The 21591-nt window shown below is 42.6% G+C and overlaps 1 protein-coding gene across 2 annotated transcripts in view; it reads right to left on the reverse strand.

Moving 5' to 3' along the window:
• LOC141102936 (coiled-coil domain-containing protein 3-like) overlaps positions 1-21591 on the reverse strand; it is a 49413-nt gene that overhangs the window by 12019 nt on the left and 15803 nt on the right. For both annotated transcript variants that reach the window (XM_073591989.1, XM_073591988.1), the window contains exon 2: positions 15255-16304. In XM_073591989.1, coding sequence (XP_073448090.1) covers positions 15255-15607 — 353 coding nt within the window. In that variant the 5' untranslated portion in view covers positions 15608-16304. The remainder of the gene's footprint in view (positions 1-15254; positions 16305-21591) is intronic.

Here is a 21591-nt window from a genome sequence, read left to right on the forward strand (position 1 = left end):
GAAACGTCACACACTCCACTTGAGTGCTTTCGTAATATACTGCTTCCTCCCAGTCTGAATATAGATATCAGATATTCCAACCGCTCACAAGCACAAAACAAGACGATACTTGTTTAGTTGCTGAACATGGACTGTTTTATTAGAACCAAAATACAAGTGTTATATACAGTAGAAGAGGAGGTTCCCCCTCCTGCTCATATTACTCTAACAATACACCTGTAACCAGAAACCTAATTAACATTAGCTAATTAACTAATCCCTTAAAGCAGCCGATGTGACTCCGTGCCCTCCTGAGCATTGTCATGATTAATCAGGATTTCACTACAGGTCAGACTTGTTGTCACCGAGCTTCACACAGTAGATTATACATTATCATAAGTATAAACACAGGACACCTTCACACAATAGCAGGAGCTCCAGCAGGAGTCGGCTCATCTCCTACATTGTACAGAGCCCAATGTGATCAACTCTCTCAACTAACATGTTGAATTCAGAATCAAACAAACCAAGAATAGTCTTTACATATATCCTGGGAGATATTGTGGATAAATATTACTGTCCCATTTTAAGTAATCCAAGATATATTTATATTATATTACATAAGAGGTGCATGGGGAGCTGAAACAAGGGTTTCCCAACCTTTCCAAGGGATTCTGGGTTCCAAGGGTCCTCCCGTCACAGTGGTAAAAAAAAGCCCTTGTGGATTTAATTAATCTTTTTCTTTGGTTAATTCTCCTTTAAGGGGGTGTGCCAGGGGGCGTATCCCATGCCTACATACGTTTGCTGGTAGGTGTCCCTCATTCCCGTCTCAAAAGGTTAGGATACCTGTTGACCCTTACAGAAATTATGTGAGCTGATTTCGGCCTGTGCTGGCTGTTATCAATTGCATTGTTTTCTGAGGACCACAGCCCCATGTGCCTCTGGTATGGACAACAGAGGACAGTGGGGTTCCCATGGTCCTATATTGTTTCTGTGGTCCTGATACAGTACAGAGAGTGAGTGTTGTCACCCTAGAACAGGAAGTGTATTAATGGCAGAATCACCAGGTGAAAGAAAAAGGGAAAAAAGGCTTAAAAAAAAGAAAGCGAATGCAGCCACCACATCCAAGAACTGGTAAGATGCAATATTATTACATTTTGTTTTTGGGTTTAGATACATCTTAACCCTTTAACGATAATACAAGCCAATGTGTTATACAGGTGCGTCGCAAAGTACAGAAAGTCCAGTAGCTGTTTCATCAGCTTGACGATTTCCTCAATGTACAGATATCTTTAGATACTCAAATATACTCCATTTGTTTGTCTCTGACATCTAATAAAAGTCCTCCCTCCAGACTTTGGCAGGGTAGAAGGATTGGATGAAGTGGTATAATGCCCTTCCACCCCCCCGAGCCTGGGCTCCCAATCTCCTAAACGCCAGCTGTTTTTTTTTCGTGAGACCGCTGCCTCGTCCACAGCCATGGGGCACCCATAGCACCGACCCTCCATAGCTGCCCCGCGGATTATGCCGCATTCCTAAAGGATTTAAGGAACGCTGGCTTTGCAGAGTTGTTTTAACTTTGATCTTATGTATTGATGGAAAAATAAAGGCAGGCGCTGTCAGATAAAGTTAGTGTCCGATCTTCAAAACGTGCACAACCTGCGTCGCCCGTTTCTGATCTCTCCTGGAACTCAATCTGGGCCAAGGATGGCACTGCGTGAGTGATTATAGAGAAAGTGATGACGCTCGTGATGGAATGTGCCAATTAGTTTACGCAAAACTTGCGATGGAAGAGACGAGTAAAACATGATTTTGTATAAAAGGGTCCCTGATAACATAATGGTTCTCAGGGCTTTTTTTTCAAAGGGAGTGCAGAAGAATGCAGTTCCGGCACCTCAAGCACTGAATGTAGGAAATGGTAAGGGGTGCTGGGGGGGGTCTATAATTGCAGGGGCAGATCTTTTGTTAGGGGTTGGTCTGTTGTTGCTGGTGGGGGTCAATTGTCATTGGGATGGATCTACTGTTGAGTGAGGAGTCTATTGATGCTAGGGGTGTATTTTGTTGCAAGGGGTCTATTGTTGCTGGGGAGGTATATTATTGCTGGTGGGGGATCTATTGTTGCGGGAGGGGGTCAATTGTTGTTGGAAAGGTTCTACTGTTCTACTGTTGAACCTGGGGGAGTATCTTGTTGCAGGGGGTCTATTGTTGCTGGGAAGCTATATTATTGCTAGTGGGGGGGTCAATGGTTGTTGGGAAGGTTCTACTGTTGAGGGAGGGGGTTCTGTTGATGCTGAGGGAGTATTTTGTTGCAGGGAGTCAATTATTGCTGGTGGGGGGTATATTGTTGCTGGAGGGGGACAGTTGTTGTTGGGAGGGATCTACTGTTGAAGGAGGGGTCCATTGATGTTGGAGGAGTAATTTGTTGCTGGGGGTCTATTATTGCTGTTGGGGGTCTATTGTTGCTGGCTACAGGGGATCTTTTTTTACTGCTTTTATTGTTCTCACTTACAAATTCCATACAAATTTTTGAGCCCCACAAATGATACTTGGTTCTGTACTCTCTAAAAGGGGCAGTACTGGGAGGTGGGTAGGGGGGTGGAAGTAAGGGGGGGGTGCTCAGAGGTGGGTAGGGGACAGAGACAGGGGGTAACTCGGAAGGAGGGAGTACCTGCACCTATTCTCTGAGTAAAAAAGCCTTGGTGGTCCTGCCATGAAAGGTCCTTGTGCAAGCAGTTCCTGTTACTGGGTGACAACGCTCTGTCCTTGTCTCCCAATTGCTCTTCTGCGTGGTCTCCATGTGACTTAAAGTCTCCACCAGGGAGACCATTGCATCATTACACAGCCATAGTCCATAGCTCGCAACTGTCCCTGATTTGGAGTAATGTCCCTGTGTCCCTCTTTCCTCCTCATTTGTCCCTCATTTTGGTCTGATCCATATAGTTGTATATAAAATGCACTATTTGTCTTTCAAAAAGTGTTTCCCAGAGCTAAACCTTTCATGCAATTACTAAATTGCTTTGTAAACTTCAAAAGCCAATATAAAGGAATAGTAGGGGTAAAAACAAAGCACTTTTGGGTTTAAGTATTCATTTTTTTGTATAATTCTCCTATAAGGGGGCATGGCAGGGGGTGTGTCCTATGCCTACATACGTGTGCTAATAGGTGTCCCTCGATCCCATCTCAAAAAGTTGGGAGGTGCGCATAGTCCATCATGTTCACTATTAGGAAATGGGCCCAGAGTTTTACAAATTTATGGCGACAAGGTTTCTCTAACTGACATGAATGGCAGTTACCACTACAATTGTAATAGATCCCTTCTCTGCTCCTACTCTTCTATGGGAAAGTATATAGCACATGTATATCATTTTCATTATGTCCGGAAATCATTCCAAGGAGACAGAAGGGGGAGATAACAGGCTCCAGTCTGCTCTGACCCTCATAGTCTTCTTATTCCGGGCGGAAGGCAGTTGGATGTACATTAAACCTTCCCAATGCTCTCTAATTACAGACTGGTGGCTCTATTCCAGCAGCTGTTTCATATGGTAGTTGGGTACCCCCCTCCCCTACTTTAATTAACCCATTCCAGGGAAGCCTCATAAGATCAGGACCGCCAAGCAATGCTTACTATGGGAGGCCCTGGTCTATTTTAACAATAACAAATTATATGTGTAAATAAGCATTTTATACTGCAAATATACAAATCAGAGATATGTGGGAAATGAATGGGCCACCTTAAAGCTGCAAGCTCCAAGTCTCATCACTATTATGATTATACTCCAGCTATGTAGGGATGTGTATTTATACATATGAAAAATTGCTCAAAGTTTTTACATTTTGGAGCTGATGTAGTCATGTTATGCTCACAAGACACACGATCGGATTGTTGGCCAACAAAACTGTGGACTTTTGTCCGAAGGGCGCTGGCCCAAACTTGTCTTGCATACACACGGCCACACAATTGTTGGCCAACAAATACAAATGTAGTGACGTACTATGTTGTTTTTCAGCTCTTTAGCGCCACCCTTTGGGCTTCTTCTGCTAATTTCGTGTTAGTAGAAGTTTGGTGAGTGTTGATTTGCGCTTTTCATTTCGCACTTTTCAGTTCGTTTCTGAATGGCCGTTCATCAACCAGACATGTTGCGGAATCGGAGGAATTGGCCTTGGAGTTATTGCTTTGACATAATTGTTTTGGTTGAATAATAATGATTTGATTTGGTATATTTTCTATATTTTTGGATGCATAGAATGCACTTTTTGGTTAAGTTCGATTGGCAGATAGCATGTCTAATTTTATTTGTTTTCTTTTTTAATGAACAATAAAAAAAAATTGTGGAGAATAATACTTGGCTATGTGTTTTACTTCAAATGACAGTTGGGGAGTAGACAGTTACATTGAAAAAATACAATGTAAAATTGACAAGAGACACCAACATAGTTTTGTTTGTTCTTAAAAACTACGGGATAATGGTGTTATGGTAACTTGCCCAAATACAAAAAAAAAAAAAAAAAAAAAAAAAAAGCATAATAATATTATTCTTGATATCAGTAGGAAAAAAAAAGCCTTTCAGAATTTGTTTGCAATAACTATCAGTATCACCAGCAAAGCAGCTTCATTATTATCCCATTAAAGAAGAAGAGAATTGTGCGCTGTATTTGGAGAGTTCATAATTTTCCAAGTCACGAATGTTAATTCTCCATTACGAACGCTAGTTTACAAGACCGACCGCTTCTGGCTCGTCCTTGCTTCCGAGCTTGCGTGTTTGTACTTTGGACTTTTGTCCGACGGACTGGTGCACACACGCTCGGAAAATCTGACAAAAATATTTCTAGGAAAGAGGAGCCAACAGTAGAAAAAACATTTTTTTTATACAGGTAGCAGCAAATTCTATAGAAGGATGGGGACCTAAAAATATTCTTTACATGTCTTTTTTGTGTTCGGACACTCCCCATTGGAGTATGTGTGGAAGATATGTGATTAATATTTCAGATTATAGAAGAAGCAAGAAAAAACAGATTCTGCCTGCAAGTGATATAACAATGCCAAGGAATGGAATGGAAAGGAATCAAATGCCTGGAAGAAATTAATTACAGCCACGATAAGCACATCTACAAAGCAGAGCTCCACATAAAAGCAGAACTCTGTTTTGAATTGAGCATGTCTGATAGAGCACACACTGATCTCCAGGCAGATATAAAAGACATAAATTAATGCAGTTCTGTATTCATTAAAGGGGTTGCAAACCCTCCCAGTTTTTCACCTCAATACATTCTATGCACTGAGGTGAAAAACCTATGGTAGTGCACCAGCCCCCCTGCCCCCCATTTTACTCACTTGAGCCTGTTAGTTCCAACGCCAGAGACGTGCACACCCTCTCTGGTCGGTGTCTCGGCTTTTGATTGGATAGATTGATAGCAGCACAGCCATTGGCTCCCGAGTCCTGCTGTCTGTGTCTATGGATGCAGCAGCAGGACACGGGAGCGTGCCCGCACGGGTGACCCAAAGGAGAGTGCTTCTCCGATGGGTCACTTGATGTGGGGAGGAGCCAGGAGCGCCACGGAGGGACCCTAGAAGAGGAGGATCGGGGTCACTCTGTGCAAAACCAACTGCACAGCAGAGGTAAGTATGACATGTTTGTTATTTTAAAAGGAAAAAAAAGGAAACCTTTAGTGTCCCTTTAATATGTAGTGCCAACCCCGGAGAAGCCGCTGGTGTCATTGGAGATGACACACATGGCTCACCCAGCACTTACGACAAACCTCGGGCATTTTAATAGATCATTTAAACAGCAAAAATCTGAGAAAAGACAATTAGTATCTTAAGGAGCACACAAGCAGCAAAACAATATATTTTATATGGAGGGAATGATGATAGCTAAGCACTAGCAATGTTATTTTCTGTTGGCTAAACAGTCCCTTCCTCGCTGGCCAGTGATAGATGAGGTAAGCATCTACCGGCTGTGTTGGGGCCCTTTAAGAAATAACACAGTCTCAATAAAGAAAAAATTCAGCTTGCTGAAGTTTAAGTTCTTACCAGTCCCGCACTCACTCCTAAAATCTCTATGCGTTCATACAGGCTCCGTTTGGTAAAACTTTGGTCTTCAGCAGGGGGAGGCGAAACTCTATCAGGCAATCACACAAGATGTTCACCAAATGCCTCACACTCTCCCAAGGAGTAAATTTACAAGTCAAAGCTCCAAACAGTGGCTTGTCCCTTGGCTTCTTGAAGTATTCTTGGGCAACAGCCATTCGCAACAGGGTTCTGGGAACACCTGGTCTCCAGCAGCGGAATTCCAAATGCAATTGGGGGGTGGGGTGAACTCCACAGTGGTGGGGTACCTTGCAGATAGGCAGCTCAGTCCCACACACACTACTTCACCCACCCACTGGGTGTGTCCTCCCTCCTCTCCCCCATCTAGCTCCTCCTCTTCTCTCTTTAGATCGCACCAAATACCATCAAAATACCCCCACCCCTGGTCTCCATAAAGGTGGCTGCCGCATTTCTGTATTATTGAACGTTCAACTAATGGTCTTCTTTAATATGGCAGCTGCATTTGTACACAAACAATGTTCATCCGAACTCAATACCACAGAAGAATAAGCAGCAATAGGAGGAAAAGCAAATAACTATAGTCCCGGCTACAACTAGATCATTAAATTTACTTTTGCAAGGAGTACTTGGTTTTGACTTTGTATCCTGTAAACCCAGAGTGATATGCAGATGAGCTTATCAGTTTGCCTTTTCCCCTTCACTGTCCAATCACAGAGAAAAGACCGGGAAAAGACCAGTAAGTAACTTCAAGGCATGGGAAAAAGGGTTGTGCTGTGTGGCAGAACTCTGTGAACCAAAAGGTGCATGTGAAACACACACAAAAAAGGGCACTTGGTGTCTCACGGGTCGTCCCCCCCCCCCCGTCCCCCCCCAAAGAGGAAGGACCTCCCTGATCCTCGGGGCACAAGACTCATGACAGGAGTGAGGCATTCTGGTACAACTAGCCAAAAGGCCTGGAGGATCCCTCTCCTTGTGGCTAAACTGAAGCCAACCACCAAGTGCAAGGTTAGGTACTCTCCAAAAAGAGATTCCCAGGCAAGGGAGGAAGGAACCTAAGGACCATCTACTGCCTACGGTTCAGGGCAGGCCTGAAGGCTCACATCCTACCAACCAACGTGTGAAAAAAGATACCTGAAAAGTGCAGTGACAAACATGTAAAGAAAAAAATAGTGCCAATGTGCTGCTGTGGATTGACCTTGCTTTTTGCCATCATCACTGCATTGCATGGAAACCATGGCTGCTATGAAGTAGACCTAGGAACCCAACAGTGTAACCATACAGGATATGGTGGGAAGGCGCAAAAGCAATGAAAACACCTCCAGTGGAATCAGTGACTAGCACAGCAAAGCCTTCTTAGAACTAAAAGTTTTCACGTCTCATCCTATCACATATCCCAAAATTAAGAGGATGAGATTTCAGGGCATTGGATGGAACCACACAAATCATAGCTTTATGCCCCAACATCCAGAACCAGTGGTCTATAGTGCAAATATAGTCTAACCAACAAACGGTACATTTTTGAGCAGGCAGAGGGATAGTCTGAGATGTTGCATATTCTATATGGGAATAATCAGTCTGACGTGAATTCTCCAGCATGTTCTGATGATTGATGGCTGTGTCTCTGTGCAGCAGCCTGCGAGGGTCACACCTCATTAAATGCTCGCTCTCCGGTTTTATTAGATTATCACCACCTAGCAGGTTAAACTGTCTGCATACATCTCTCAGAGGGCCATTACTTTCCAGTCTGGAAGCCAAATGTTCTCAGTGGATAAAGGTCTTCAGAGAATTACCAGATGTTTATCTGTAAACCGTCACCACACTTGGGCGCATGTTGTGTTTATGGGGACTTCTTGTAGACCCAAATCACCTGTAGGGGAATGGGATATTTGGTTCTGGTGCAAATCGGATGCTTAGTAGACTCAGTAATCACTGACGTTTTGTACAATCACTTACCAAATGACAATAGAGTTTTACTAGCTTTGGTAAATCGTATATGTTTGGAATGAGTATCAGGCTAAAGGCCAAATCATACTTTTGTGCGTGTTAATCTGCATGTGTCAACACACGCGTTTTCATACATCAACCAAAATTAGGCGATTCTGTTTGAAAGCATTTACCCAAAACTGGAAAACAATTTGGGGTAGACTGGCCCTTTAAATAAAGGAAATTCCTAGAAATACTATAACTAATTTCTGTTCATATGACCCATCTATAAGATGTCACCCCCTAGCACACTTCAGCATTCTACCAGAACAGGCAACTCCATCCTACATAATTTACCCAACACATTGGGTGGGTAAATCTGGTATTGCCAGCATCCACCAACAACCTTGATGGCCTCTGACTGGTTATAGTTTAGTGAAACCTTTCGCAACCTTTTTACCCCAGAGGAACCCTTGAAACAATTTTCTGGTCTTGGTGAACCCCATCCAAAGTTAAATAATGGGGTCTGGAGGAAGAATGTCCTGTACATTGGTGGTCAGTAGGAAGAATGTTCCCCTTACAGTGGTGATCAGAATATTACCCTTAAAGACAACTAAAAAGACCATTAGTGTCATGCCAGCTGATTCTAACAAATGGATTTGGAACCGGAATTATGTAGGCACAATTAGGTTAGAGGTCAATCAACCACAGCTCCAGGAACCCCTAGCAACCTTCAGAAGAACCCTGGTTGAGAATGGCTGGTTTAGTGCGATAGCTTTTATTCCAAAGGCAGTGAGCAATCTTCATTCTTTTACAAAGAGTATGTGGGTGGGCGTATCCTGCCGGGGCCTACTGCGCCCTGCACAAGGGGGTACCTTTCGCACGGAGCACACTCATCAATGCCCAGGACCAGACGGAGGCTGCGGTCATGTGAAAAATCTAACATTAAGGCCATTCCCCAACTTAGAGATGAGCTTCTACTGTGTGCAGTAAAAAAATACAGAGTTCCTCTGAGGTGTGCTGTCCCATGTCACTACACACTGTAACGTGTATGTTTGCATTAGGAGGAACGTGCTGAGCCTGCGCCAAATCCACCAGATCTATGTAATGCGGCTTTGGATCCGGTTGCTATTGGATAACGACCGCTGGGGAGGGAGCCAGACAACGACCCCCTCACTACTAGAGGATCTGTCACGTTACCAGGCACCATGCCTAACGACAGATTGCTTGTAGCTTGTTGCTTCACTTGGTTACCCATAGCAACTACACTCCTCCTCTTTGTATTGCTGGGTTAACCCTTCTGTAACAATGTTACTTCGTACCCCGTTGTGCTTTACAGACCCTGGTTCTTTAGATACTCCAAATCCAACATGCACCCCTTTGAGTAACTTCAGACCAGGCTTAGAACAGTTAATACAACTTTACTGAACAAGTACGGCATAACAGTTCAGTATAAACAGCGTCCTTCCTCTAACCCTAACTATCGTAGTGTATCTGCCCAGGCATACTTCAGTGAGGCAGGAGTCCATTATGACATTGTCCATGGCTTGGATGCCTCCGAAAGTCCCAGTGTCTTCAATGGGCTGCCACGTGCAGCAGTCCTGGTACTACAAATAAAACCAATCAATTCGCTGAGAAGAAGCCCCCTGGACCTCAGCCTTCCCCCTTTTTATAGCAGAGGTGAGCTGGCTAGGACAAAAAGCCTGGGAACGGAGTTTGCAGAAGTTAACTCTTTTTCCAGCCTGGGCCAGCCGCTAACTTACTAGTACAATACTTTTCAAGCTGCCTTTAAGTGGCACTAACATTTTGAAGTCAGAGCTGATCTCTGCTGTGCTGTAGCCCTGTCCAATATTATTATTATTATTATTATAATACAGGATTTATATAGCGCCAACAGTTTGCGCAGCGCTTTACAACATGAGGGCAGACATTACAGTTACATTACAATTTGGTACAAGAGGAATCAGAGGGCCCTGCTCGTTAGAGCTTACCATCTAAAAAGGAAGGGTCAATTGATACAAAAGGTAATAGCTGTGGGGGATGAGCTGATGGAGGAAGTAAAACAGTGTTAGTTAGAAGCAGGATAGGCTTCTTTGAAGAGAAGGGTTTTCAGGCATCACCTAAAGATGAATAGATTAGGAGACAGTCGGACAGATTGGGGTAGAGAGTTCCAAAGGATGGGAGAAGCTCTGGAGAAATCCTGGAGGCGAGCATGGGAGGAGGTGAAAAGGGAGCTAGAGAGCAGGAGGTCTTGGGATTATTTTATTTTATTATTTTATTTCAGGTACTTATATAGCGCCATCAATTTACGCAGCGCTTTACATATACATTATACATTCACATCAGTCCCTACACCCTCAAGGAGCTTACAATCTAAGGTCCCAAACTCACATTCATACATACTAGGGCCAATTTAGACAGGATCCAATTAACCTACCAGCATGTCTTTGGAGTGTGGGAGAAAACCGGAGTACCCGGAGGAAACCCACGCAGACACAGGGAGAACATGCAAACTCCAGGCAGGTAGTGTCGATGATCGAAGAGAGCGGCTTGGTTGGTATTTTGGGACTAGGTCAGTGATGTAGCTGGGGGCAGAGTTATGGATGGCTTTGTAAATTATTGTTAGTACTTTGAATTTTATTCGTTGGGTGAGTGGAAGCCAGTGGAGGGATTGGCAGAGAGGGGTGGAGGACACTGAATGGTTGGTAAGGTGGATGAGTCTTGCAGCGGCATTCATTATGGACTGAAGGGGGGATAGTCCATGTAAAGGTAATCCAATGAGGAGGGAGTTGCAGTAGTCAAGGTGAGAGATAACCAGGGAGTGAATTAGAAGCTTGGTGGTGTCATTAGTTAAAAAGGGGCGTATTCTGGAAATGTTGTGGAGGCTAAGGTGGCATGATTTGGACAGGGATTGGATGTGGGCCCGAAAGGACAGTTCAGAGTCTAAAGTTACCCCTAGCACCCTGGCATGTGGGGACGGACTGATAGATGTGCCATTGATCAGAGAAGTGAGGGGAGGGGGCATGTGGGGGAGGAAATAATAAGAACTCAGTTTTAGAGGAAGTGGTTTGACATCCAGGCTGATATGTCCGTTAGTGAATCAATGATGCGTGAAGAGATTGATGGGGTGAGCTGAGGGGCAGAGAAATAGATTTGGGTGTCATCAGCATATAAATGGTAGTGGAAGCCATGGGAGGCTATCAGCTGACCCAGGGAGGACATGTAGATCCAAGGACAGAACCTTGGTGGAACCCAAACGATAAGAGGAGTTGGAGAAGAGGAAGTGGAGTAGTAAGTGACACTGAAGGTGCGATGAAATAGGTTGACAATATTTTGACAAACTCAGACGGGGCTTGTCAATGACAGCCTGGGCTCATAGAAAGTGGTTGCATAAAGTTGGCCTTCATCCAACCAAGATGAGAACTGGCAGCTGAGCAGAGTTTCTCTGGAGGACATCACTAGAGACAAGGTGAGTATTGCAGAAATAAAATACTTATTTTATATTACACCAAGCTTGGCATTGGAGTTGCATTTTAAACTACAATGCTGCAGAAAAAATAGCTTAGAGGTTTAGAGCACAATCCTATTTTAAACTACCAGTGTCATATGGATAGCATAGATTTGGCATATGTTAACATATGTTAACAAAAAACAGGAGGATCAAATGTAGACAAGAATAGAGTATAAAATTTCATTGCAAAGCTTTTCTCTACAGCACAGCTGTCAGTAGCATTTATCATTTTTCTGATTCAATGAATGATACATGTTGGACAACATTTGAAACCAATTTCTAGACTAACAGTTTGCGATTGTGTGCAGAACTGGAACAGATGGAGACCATTGCACCCTTCCTGCAGGCAAAACATTATAACTTATCATTCAAGCCTCATACATCCACTAATATTACATGCTACACTACAGCATAGGACCATAATACAATGTTAGTACACTCCAAACAGTCCACTCCAGACCTGACCATTGTTTTACTGCACTCCATACAAGCTTAGAACACTAAAAGTCTAATGTTACCAGAGAAGTACATAAGACCACAATACAATTCTAGGACTCTGCACAGACATAGAATAACACATCCGCCAACATGAACCAACCACCGGACATCATAAAATAATTCTACTAAACTCTACATAGACTTAGCAGACTAAAACTCATAGGGCTTGTTCAAATCGGAACACGGTGTGGGAAACCCGCATTCAGCGTGCATTTCCGGCACCACAATCAAAATGGATCTGCTGCAGGTGTCAATATAATCCTAACGACACCCCGAAAGCAGTGCGTTTGCCTGCATTGGATTTCAGTGCGTTTTTGAAAAGTAGTGCATGCACCACTTTTGTTGCAATTCACGTGATTTCAGCAAGTTGTGGATACAAAAATAAATAAGGGAATAAAGAATTTGGCATAATTCAATTCTTGCCAACCACATAACATATATACAGCAAAAGAATGGCGGGCTTTAATGTCTAGCCACCACACATATACATTCATGGTGGCAGGGGGTTATATGCTGAGAGCACGCTCACAGAGAGTTCCTAGCACACCGTCCGGGCTGTCACCGACAGCTCTCAGTCAGAGCTTCTGATCAAGAGCCCGCCCCAATCACATCAGTCACATGATACTGAAGCCATTCTGCCCTCTGGGCAATAAAGCCGACTTAAAAAGGCGCTAAGGGGTTAAGGTATTTGACACTCTAGGCTGCACTATATGACAACATTTATTTTAATAATAATATTAAAATTAAAAAAAAAATAATAATGGTCAGAAAAGTAACCCAGACCATGAAAATTGTCGTGTTCCTTTACACTGGTAGTCAGTGAAGTTCCCATTTACACTAGTATTCAGCATAGGGACCCCTTACATTGGTTGTCAGTGGAGAAGAGCACCCTTAGATTGGTGGTTGGTGGAGAAGAGCGCTCTTGCGTTAGTGGTCAGTGGGTAGAATCCTCCTTACATTGGTGGCCAGTGGGAAGAATGCTCCTTACATTGGTGGTCAGTGGGTAGAATGCTCCTTACACTGTTGGTCAGTGGAAAGAATGTTCCTTACATTGGTGGCCAGTGGGAAGAATGCTCCTTACATTGGTGGTCAGTGGAGAAGAGCACCCTTAGATTGGTGGTTGGTGGAGAAGAGAGCTCTTGCGCTAGTGGTCAGTGGGTAGAATCCTCCTTACATTGGTGGTCAGTGGGAAGAATGCTCCTGATGCCGCGTACACACAAGCGGACTTTTCGACCGGACTGGTCCGACGGTCTATCCGACGGACTTTCGGCGGACTTCCAATGGACTTTCCTAACTAATGGACTTGCCTACTCACAATCACACCAAAGTCCGATGGATTCGTACGTGACGATGTACGACCAGACTAAGGAATAAGGAAGTTGATAGCCAATAGCTGCCCTAGCGTCGGTTTTAGTCCGGCGGACTAGCATACAGACAAGTTTATTTTTTCGACCGGACTCGAGTCCGTCGGAAAGATTTGAACCATGTTTTATTTCTAGGTCCATCGGACTTTTGGGAAAAAAAGTCCGCTGGAGCCCACACATGATCGAATTGTCCGACGAAGTCTGGTCCGCCGGACCAAGTCTGCCGGAAAGTCCACTCGTGTGTACGTGCATTACATTGGTGGTCAGTGGGTAGAATGCTCCTTACATTGGTGGTCAGTGGGTAGAATGCTCCTTACATTGGCGGTCAGTGGGAAGAATACTCATTACATCTGTGGCCAGTGGGAAGAATGCTCCTTACATTGGTGGTCAGTGAGAAGAATGTTCCTTCCATTGGTGGCCAGTGGGAAGAATGTTTTGTACATTGGTGGCCAGTGAGAAGAATGCTATCCTTACAGATAATTTAAAAAAAGAGCATTGGTCTCAGTGGTACCTTATCTAAAAGGCAGTATTTGCCCATTGCAAACCCCGAGCAACCTCTGAAGGATCCCTGAGTGAAAAGGGCTGTGCTAATGTAACTCAACAGGTGGAAAGATCATAATAAAATTCTATGATACCCTGCAAAGACATAGCTTATCAGACCACTCAACATGAACCAATCATTGGACATCATAATTCTACTACACTCTATAAGACTTAGAACACTAGAGCCCCAGTATAACTAGACCAGTGTGCAGGATCATCATGCAATCCAATTACACACTGTGCACACATAGACCACAAAAAATTACCCCTGGACAGAATGTTGTAGTACTCATTTATCAATAATTATATGTGTTTACACTTATGGCAACCTAAAGTTTCCAAAGGGGTCTTCCAGGCACTAATTTTGCACATTATTTTAACCTGCTATAAGCAGGATTTAGCAATCTGTAAGTGCCACTGGAGCTTGATGAAGCAGAGCCTCTATTGGTCAATGTGACTTTGCCACCAGATCCCAATGCAGAGCCTTCATTGGTCAATGTGACCTCACCACCACATCCCAATTTTTACACCTTGTACAGACACCGCTCACTTCATTCTCAACAAGACCTGACCGCTGGACATAATCATTTATGGCCCTTTCTATGAATATTCTTCTCATCATGAGCTATGCACTGGATTTAATCAACATTGAATTGTGGTATAGCCTACACATTCATTCTAAACATTGCATTCCCAAAGCAACCCTCCAACTACTAAATATTCTCATAGACCAGTCTATTACACGGTGTGTAAGCAAGCATTGACTTCATGAATCTATTATCCCTGAGACTCCCCAGTGTTACCTAAGGGCCAGCAAATACATTTGAGGGATCATATAATTTCTTTGTCAATAACAGAAAATGCATTGGAAATTATTTTTCCAGGTAATCCTCCTTTAGGCCTGGTTCACACCTATGCATTTTTTAGTGTGTTTTCAGTTTTTCAGAAACACGCTACCTTTGAACATGGTTTCCTATGGATGTAGTTCACATCTGTGCATTTTTTGGCAAGGGCCAGGGACTTTTTTTTGGTTTTTGGAATTTGTGTTCCTGGTATCCTGGTATGAAAACACCCACATGAATTACCTGGAGATTGAAAACATGATTAGGGGCCAGTTCACACCACAATTTATGAGTTCCGATGCATTTTTACCCCTCTTTTTTTACTTGATCTCAATTGAGGACATGTGCATTCCATACAGAAAAAAAATGCAAAATGTTGTACTAGGGTCATTGGAATCCATGGTAAATACTGCCCATGTGTTTTTGATGCAGAATAAAAATGCACTGGACTGCATCTGGTCTGAACCAGCCCTAAGATCACTTAACATTCTACTATTTCACCAGTCCAGGAAACAAATTGGCATATTTTAGAGAAGATCACTTACCTCAGAAAGAAGTAGTAGGAGTTGTTCTCCATTACAGTATATGAGTGACAGTTGAAATATCCCAGTCCGGTGACATTAAGGCGGGACCCTGCCGGCACCTCCAGCATGCTTCCCCAGCCCTGATCACACAACAGCTCGATCTCAGCAGAGTAAAACAGGTCAGAGTTGTACTGCCAAGGCAGGTAATTGTAGACGCTGTAGCTATCCTTATGAAGAGCCAGCACCTTGGCAAATACCACTGTTTCCACCAGTTCTGCTCTGCATGCTTCGGTTTGTGGCCTCCAATCATGTGGCATCTGACATCCCATCAGAACTCCAAACATGCCAACCAGGATAAAACTGAAGACCAGCATTGTATCCAGTCTGCCGAAACAAGCCAAGCGCAATGATATCCTGGACCTCCACGGGATTGAGGCTGGCAGGCTTTTGACTCTGGTTCTAACTAATCCAAGGATGTCTTAAACAAGACAAGGACCTGTCAAGCCTCTGAATTGTAAGGAATGACTTCAGATGTCAAAATGCATGCCAATGAACACAAAACACAAACAAAAGGAACGTCACCAATCTCTCAACTCCTTCTGCTGATGGTCTTGGAAGACAAATGTAGACAGCTCTTTTGTTTCAGAAGAAAACTTCTGGTTTTGTCAAAATTCCAAACATGAACTCATAATAGTTAAAAAAAAAACCTCCTTTATTAATAATCTTCAATCCGCCTTTGGTTAAAAAAATAAGGATGCCAAGTTCTCTTTCGTTGCTCCAGGTCACTCACTTTGGCTTCTTTCCCTGGCTTGCTTCTCCATCCCTCTGAAGACAAAGCCCAAGGAACATGCAAACTGCAATAGATGAGACACTTGTGGTTAACTCTCCAACTCTTTGTATGGTCTGCTTTCTCTACGGGCAAAGCCTGTCGCTCATTACTGAGCACTGAATTGACTTGAAATTCCTGACAAAACACTGCAGATCAACTTTCATACTCTGTCTGTACAGCTTCACAGCGTATGTTCGCAAAGAAAAATCCTACTTTTCCTCTTTTTTTTTTTTCAAATCTCCCTAAAGGGAAGGAAAGAGAAAAATCAACCAATCAACTAATAAGTAATTCAAGCTTTGTTTAAGATCCTGTAAAAAAAAAAAAAAAAAAAAAAAAAAAAATTCCTTGAAAATCTAAATTTCATAACCTCTACTTTATTTGTTTGCCTTAAAAAGTACCTGTCATGCGTCTAATCTATTTAGAATCGAAGTGAAACAAAAGCCAGGATTTAGCCCCCCCCCCCACCACCACCCATTCATCTATAAAACGCGCATATTTTTCTGATTAAAAGGTAACATAAAACTGGTTTAGTAGGGTCTCGAGAAGCCGTTTCAGGACTTTTGACTGTAAGCAGTTTAACAATGTGAGAAGCAAATGTACATGGGGCTCCTTAATGTAAAACATAACTTTGCAAGGGACTAGCTGTAGGAAATCTCTTTTTCCTTGGCACAGCGAGGTTAGGAATATGGGCAAACTGCATATTTCCCCAACCCCCCTTCTTTTGCGTTCTTCAGATTCAAGCAGTTTGAAATACAATATGCTGAGCTTGCTTCTAGCAGCATATGGTTTGGACAGACAATATAACATTGTAATCAAATTTACATGAATAAGCCCTGGCAAGCATTTACTAGTCTGTTTTACTGTTATTTGAAAAATAAGAGAGTAATTTCATTTTTTTTACCTGGTATTTATTGGTTGAGTGGGGTGGGCAGGGATATTAGGGGGGTTAAATGCACAGTTCTATCTATGTATTCAAAATAGTATAGAGTATTATAGTATAAGAGTATTTAAGGGGCTGTTATACAGGGTGGTCAGTCTTTGGAATTCTTGGCCAAGTAAGGTGGGGATGTTAAACATTAAAGTATAACTAAAGGCAAATCTTTTTTATTTAGTTTTGGATGGGGTGGAGATGGAGTAGAGCACCTGTTAGTTTTTATTGGTGTCTGAGTCCCCGTTAAAGGAGATTCACCCTCTATATTTGTCCTGGTTACAGTTATCATTGAAAGTGAACGTAAATGAAAATCTTTAATTTTGTGTTGTCCCCAGAAAAGTAATAGAGGGGGAATCTTTCAATGGGGACACTAGTTCTGGTGACCTGGGGGTCCCCCAAGGAATTCCCTTAATTTGCAGGAAATTCCTCTCACTTCCCGTTTGGCTATGGGACAGGAAGCGAAGGGAAATCTCTGCAATGGGACACAGATGGTAAAAAAAAAAAAAAAACTGACAGGGGTTATAACCCACCCTTGCTCTATCCAAAATGGGTATAGTTCTAGTTTAAGTGCATTTAAAGTGTATGTAAAGCCAACTTTTTTGTTTTTTTGATAAAATAGGAAGCCCTTTTTTAAGCTGTGTTCCTTTGCCACTCTTTCAGAGACACAACAGGAAGTGAAAGGAAACATATCCAAAAGTAAAGGGAGATCCTCTCAGCTGCCACTAAAAAGGTGTCCTCAAGAGATTTCCCCAAATTCCTTTTCAATGACAACAGGCTGAAATGATCTAAAGTGGCTGATTGCTATTTACGCCAAAACAAACTAAGTTTGGCTAAAAGATGTCTGAGATGCCCTACCTCCCCAGACACCACCAAGTGAAAAGACCCCTTACCCACCCATTTAACTTGCACAAGTCAGTACAGAAAAATCTAGGAAGCCAGTAATTCACGGGTTCGGTTTTGGCCTAGAATTTTCATTTTGGTGCACCACTAGTTATAACCCCTCTCAGATTGTTTTTTTTTTGTCATTGGTATCCCATTGGGGAGATCTCTATTCAGTTCCTGTCCCATAGCCAAAACAGGAAGTGAGAGGAAATCCCTGGTTGTCACCAGAACTAGTGTTCCTATTGGAAGATTCCTTTTCTATTTCTGTTCTGGTGACAACCCAAGCACTATCCACTAGTACAAACCTTTATTTGCATATGTATAACTGGTAAAAAAAAAGGTGTCTCCTGCTAATTTGGTTCTTTCACACCTGACCATAGTCTTAGCCAAAGGTGTCTGGTCCATCTTACTTCAATATATACCCTCCAAAATGAGTGGAAGAGCATTGGAAAAGGTGGACGTGAACACTGATGCCTGGAAACCAGAATCACATATCAATATTGAACATATATAGAGAAATGTAAAACCATATTCCACAATACGTTTATATTGACAGACTTTGTGTATATACAGTGGGGAAAATAATTATTTGATCCCCTGCAGATTTTGTACGTTTGCCCACTTACACAGAAATGAAGGGTCTATAATTTTTTTTATCATAGGTGTATCTTAAATGATAGAGACAGAATATCAACCAAAAATCCAGAAAAAACACACGATACAAATGTTCTACATTGAGTTGCAGTTCAGTGAGTTAAAATAAATATTTGATGCTCTAGGAAAACATAACTTAGTACTTGGTGGAGAAACCCTTATTGGCAAGCAACAAGATGGTTTCTCCACCAAGATGTAAGACGTTTTTAGTAGTTGGTGACCAGGTTTGTATACATCTCGGGAGGGATTTTGGTCCACTCTTCTTTACAGATCTTCTCTAAATCCTTGAAGGTTTCTTGGCTGTCGCTTGGCAACTCGAAGTTTCAGCTCCCTCCATAAATGTTCTATAGGATTAGGGTCTGGAAACTGACTAGGCCACTCCATGACCTTAATGCGCTTCTTCTTGAGCCACTCCTTTGTTGCCTTGGCGGTATGTTTTGGGTCATTGTCATGCTGGAAGACCCATCTTCAGTGTTCTGGCTGAGGGAAGAAGGTTCTTATCCAAGATTTTACAATACATGGCCCCGTCCATTGGCCCCTCAATGTGGCAAAATTGGCCTGTATCTATAGCAGAGAAACAGCCCCAAAGCATAATGTTTCCACTTCTGTGCTTGACTGTAGGGATGGTGTTCTTATGCCGCGTACACACGAGCGGACATTACGGCGGACTTTGCCCGGCGGACTGGATTTTGTCGGACAATTCGATGTGTGTGGGCTCCAGCGGACTTTGTTTTCTCAAAAGTTGGACGGACTTAGATTTGAAACTTGTTTAAAATGTATCCGTTGAAATCGAGTCCGGTCGAAAAGTCCGCCGTCTGTATGCTAGTTCGACGGACAAAAAGCCATGCTAGGGCAGCTATTGGCTACTGGCTATGAACTTCCTTGTTTTAGTCCGGTCGTACGTCATCACGTACGAATTCGACGGACTTTGGTGGATTGTGTGTAGGCAAGTCCGTTCATTCAGAAAGTCCGTCGGAAAGTACATCGAAAAGTCCGCCGGGCAAAGTCCGCCGTAATGTCCGCTCGTGTGTACGCGGCATTAGGGTCATTTTCTTCCTCCAAACACGGCGAGTCAAGTTAATGCCAAAGAGCTCAATTTTGGTCTCATCTGACCACAGCACTTTCTCCCAATCCTTCTCTGAATCATTTAGATGTTTATTGGAAAACTTCAGACGGGCTGTATATGTGCCTTCTTGAGGAGGGGAACCTTGCGGGTGCTGCAGGATTTCAATCCATGGCGGCGTATTGTGTTACCAATGGTTTGTTTGGTGACTGTGGTTCCCAACTGCCTTGAGATCATTCACAGATTCCTCCTGTGTAGTTCTGGGCTGATCCCTCACTTTTCCCTCAATTTTCCTTACCACATGAGGCAAAACCTTGCATGGAGCTCCAGACTGAAGGCAATTGATGGCTATTTTGCATTTCTTCTATTTGCGAATAATCGCTCCAACAGTTGTCTCCTTCTCACTAAGTTTCTTGCTGATGGTCTTGTAGCCCATTCCAGCCTTGTGCAGGTCTACAATCTTGTCCCTGGTGTCCTTTGACAGCTCTTTGGTCTTGCCCATGGTGGTGAGGATTGAATGGAAGAAAGAGATTCTGTGGACAGGTGTCTTTTATACACGTAACGAGTTGTCATTAGGAGCACCTTCTAAATTGACAGGACTAATCTGTGTACCACATGAGCACATAGTGTAGCCAGTCTGTGGGAGCCAGAATTATTGTTGGTTGGTAGGGGATCAATTACTTATTTTACTCACTGAACTGCAACTCAGTTTATAACATTTGTATCTTGTTTTTTTTCCTGGATTTTTTGGTTGATATTCTGTCTCTATCATTTAAAATACAACTATGATAAAAATGATAGACCCTTCATTTCTTTGTAAGTAAACAAACTTACAAGATCTGCAGGGTATCAAATAATAATTTTTACGCACTGTATTTGAAATGGAAACATATTGCAATAAACACAGTAAGTGAAATACAATGAGGTGGATCCATCGGAATCTCCAAGTCCTAACATAACGAATAAATACAAAATTAAGGTCAAGGCCAGGAGCCTGAATTCACTATATCTGGTCTCCCACAGTACACAAAACATGGAAATGCAATTATTTTAGTAAGTATAAACTGCTAATACCTTTTCTCATCAGCAGTATATAGCAGTCTTGTGACTTCCATCAGTGCCTGGTTAAAGCATGTAGGAGGAGTTTTAATTCTCTGACTGTCCTATGAGGCTGCAGGACCCTGGACCCTCTGTCTGGACAGTGCTGATTGGCCCTGTGCTGACCACATGCAAGAAAAAAAAGAAAACTCCCTAGCAATGCACACCAAAGTGAGCATGTGCAGAGTGACTCCAAAGGCTCTGTTCTATCAGGAAACGGATTGGGGACAGTGGAAGAAGGGGAGGATCAGAGGAGACAGGATCAAACAGCCTTTTTACACAATGCGGATGTCTAACTCCTTAGATTCCACAGTGAGTATAACAAGCATGCTTTACTGCATATACAGACTGATTTTACCGTTGCGTGTTTAAGAACACTTTATTTTCTTTTTATTTGTTACTTTCGGATGCACTTGACTAAAGTTGATAAAGTCTAATCATTTGATTTCTGTTTGTGGGATGGACTAGCAGGGATATAGCCAATCTTCCGAAAATAACAAAAGAATACCAGAACTTCCAAAAACATGAATTGATTCGGAACAACGAATACACGAAACGACTCCGAATGTAAAAAATGAATTCCAAAAACGAATTATTCTAACATAACGATTGTGACGAAACAAAAATCGTTTACTTAACAAATAAAACCGCAAAAAAAAAACTAATTTTTCCATCGTGCACATCTCTGAACTGCACTGATACGGCTATAATCACCTCCATCAATCAATAGGAAATGTTATGTATTAGCATGGATTATAATATATGGCAGTTTAAAATTTACAAAAATGTACAATTTACAAAATTTACAAAATGTACCTTCACTTACATGACTAAAAAAAAAAAAAAAAAAAAAAAAAAAAAAAAAGCCTTGATCTAAACTTGAAACTTTCCTCCAGCTGCA

The sequence above is a fragment of the Aquarana catesbeiana genome, linkage group LG07 (genome assembly GCF_042186555.1).
Source record: "Aquarana catesbeiana isolate 2022-GZ linkage group LG07, ASM4218655v1, whole genome shotgun sequence".
Classification (NCBI taxonomy): Eukaryota; Metazoa; Chordata; class Amphibia; order Anura; family Ranidae; genus Aquarana; species Aquarana catesbeiana.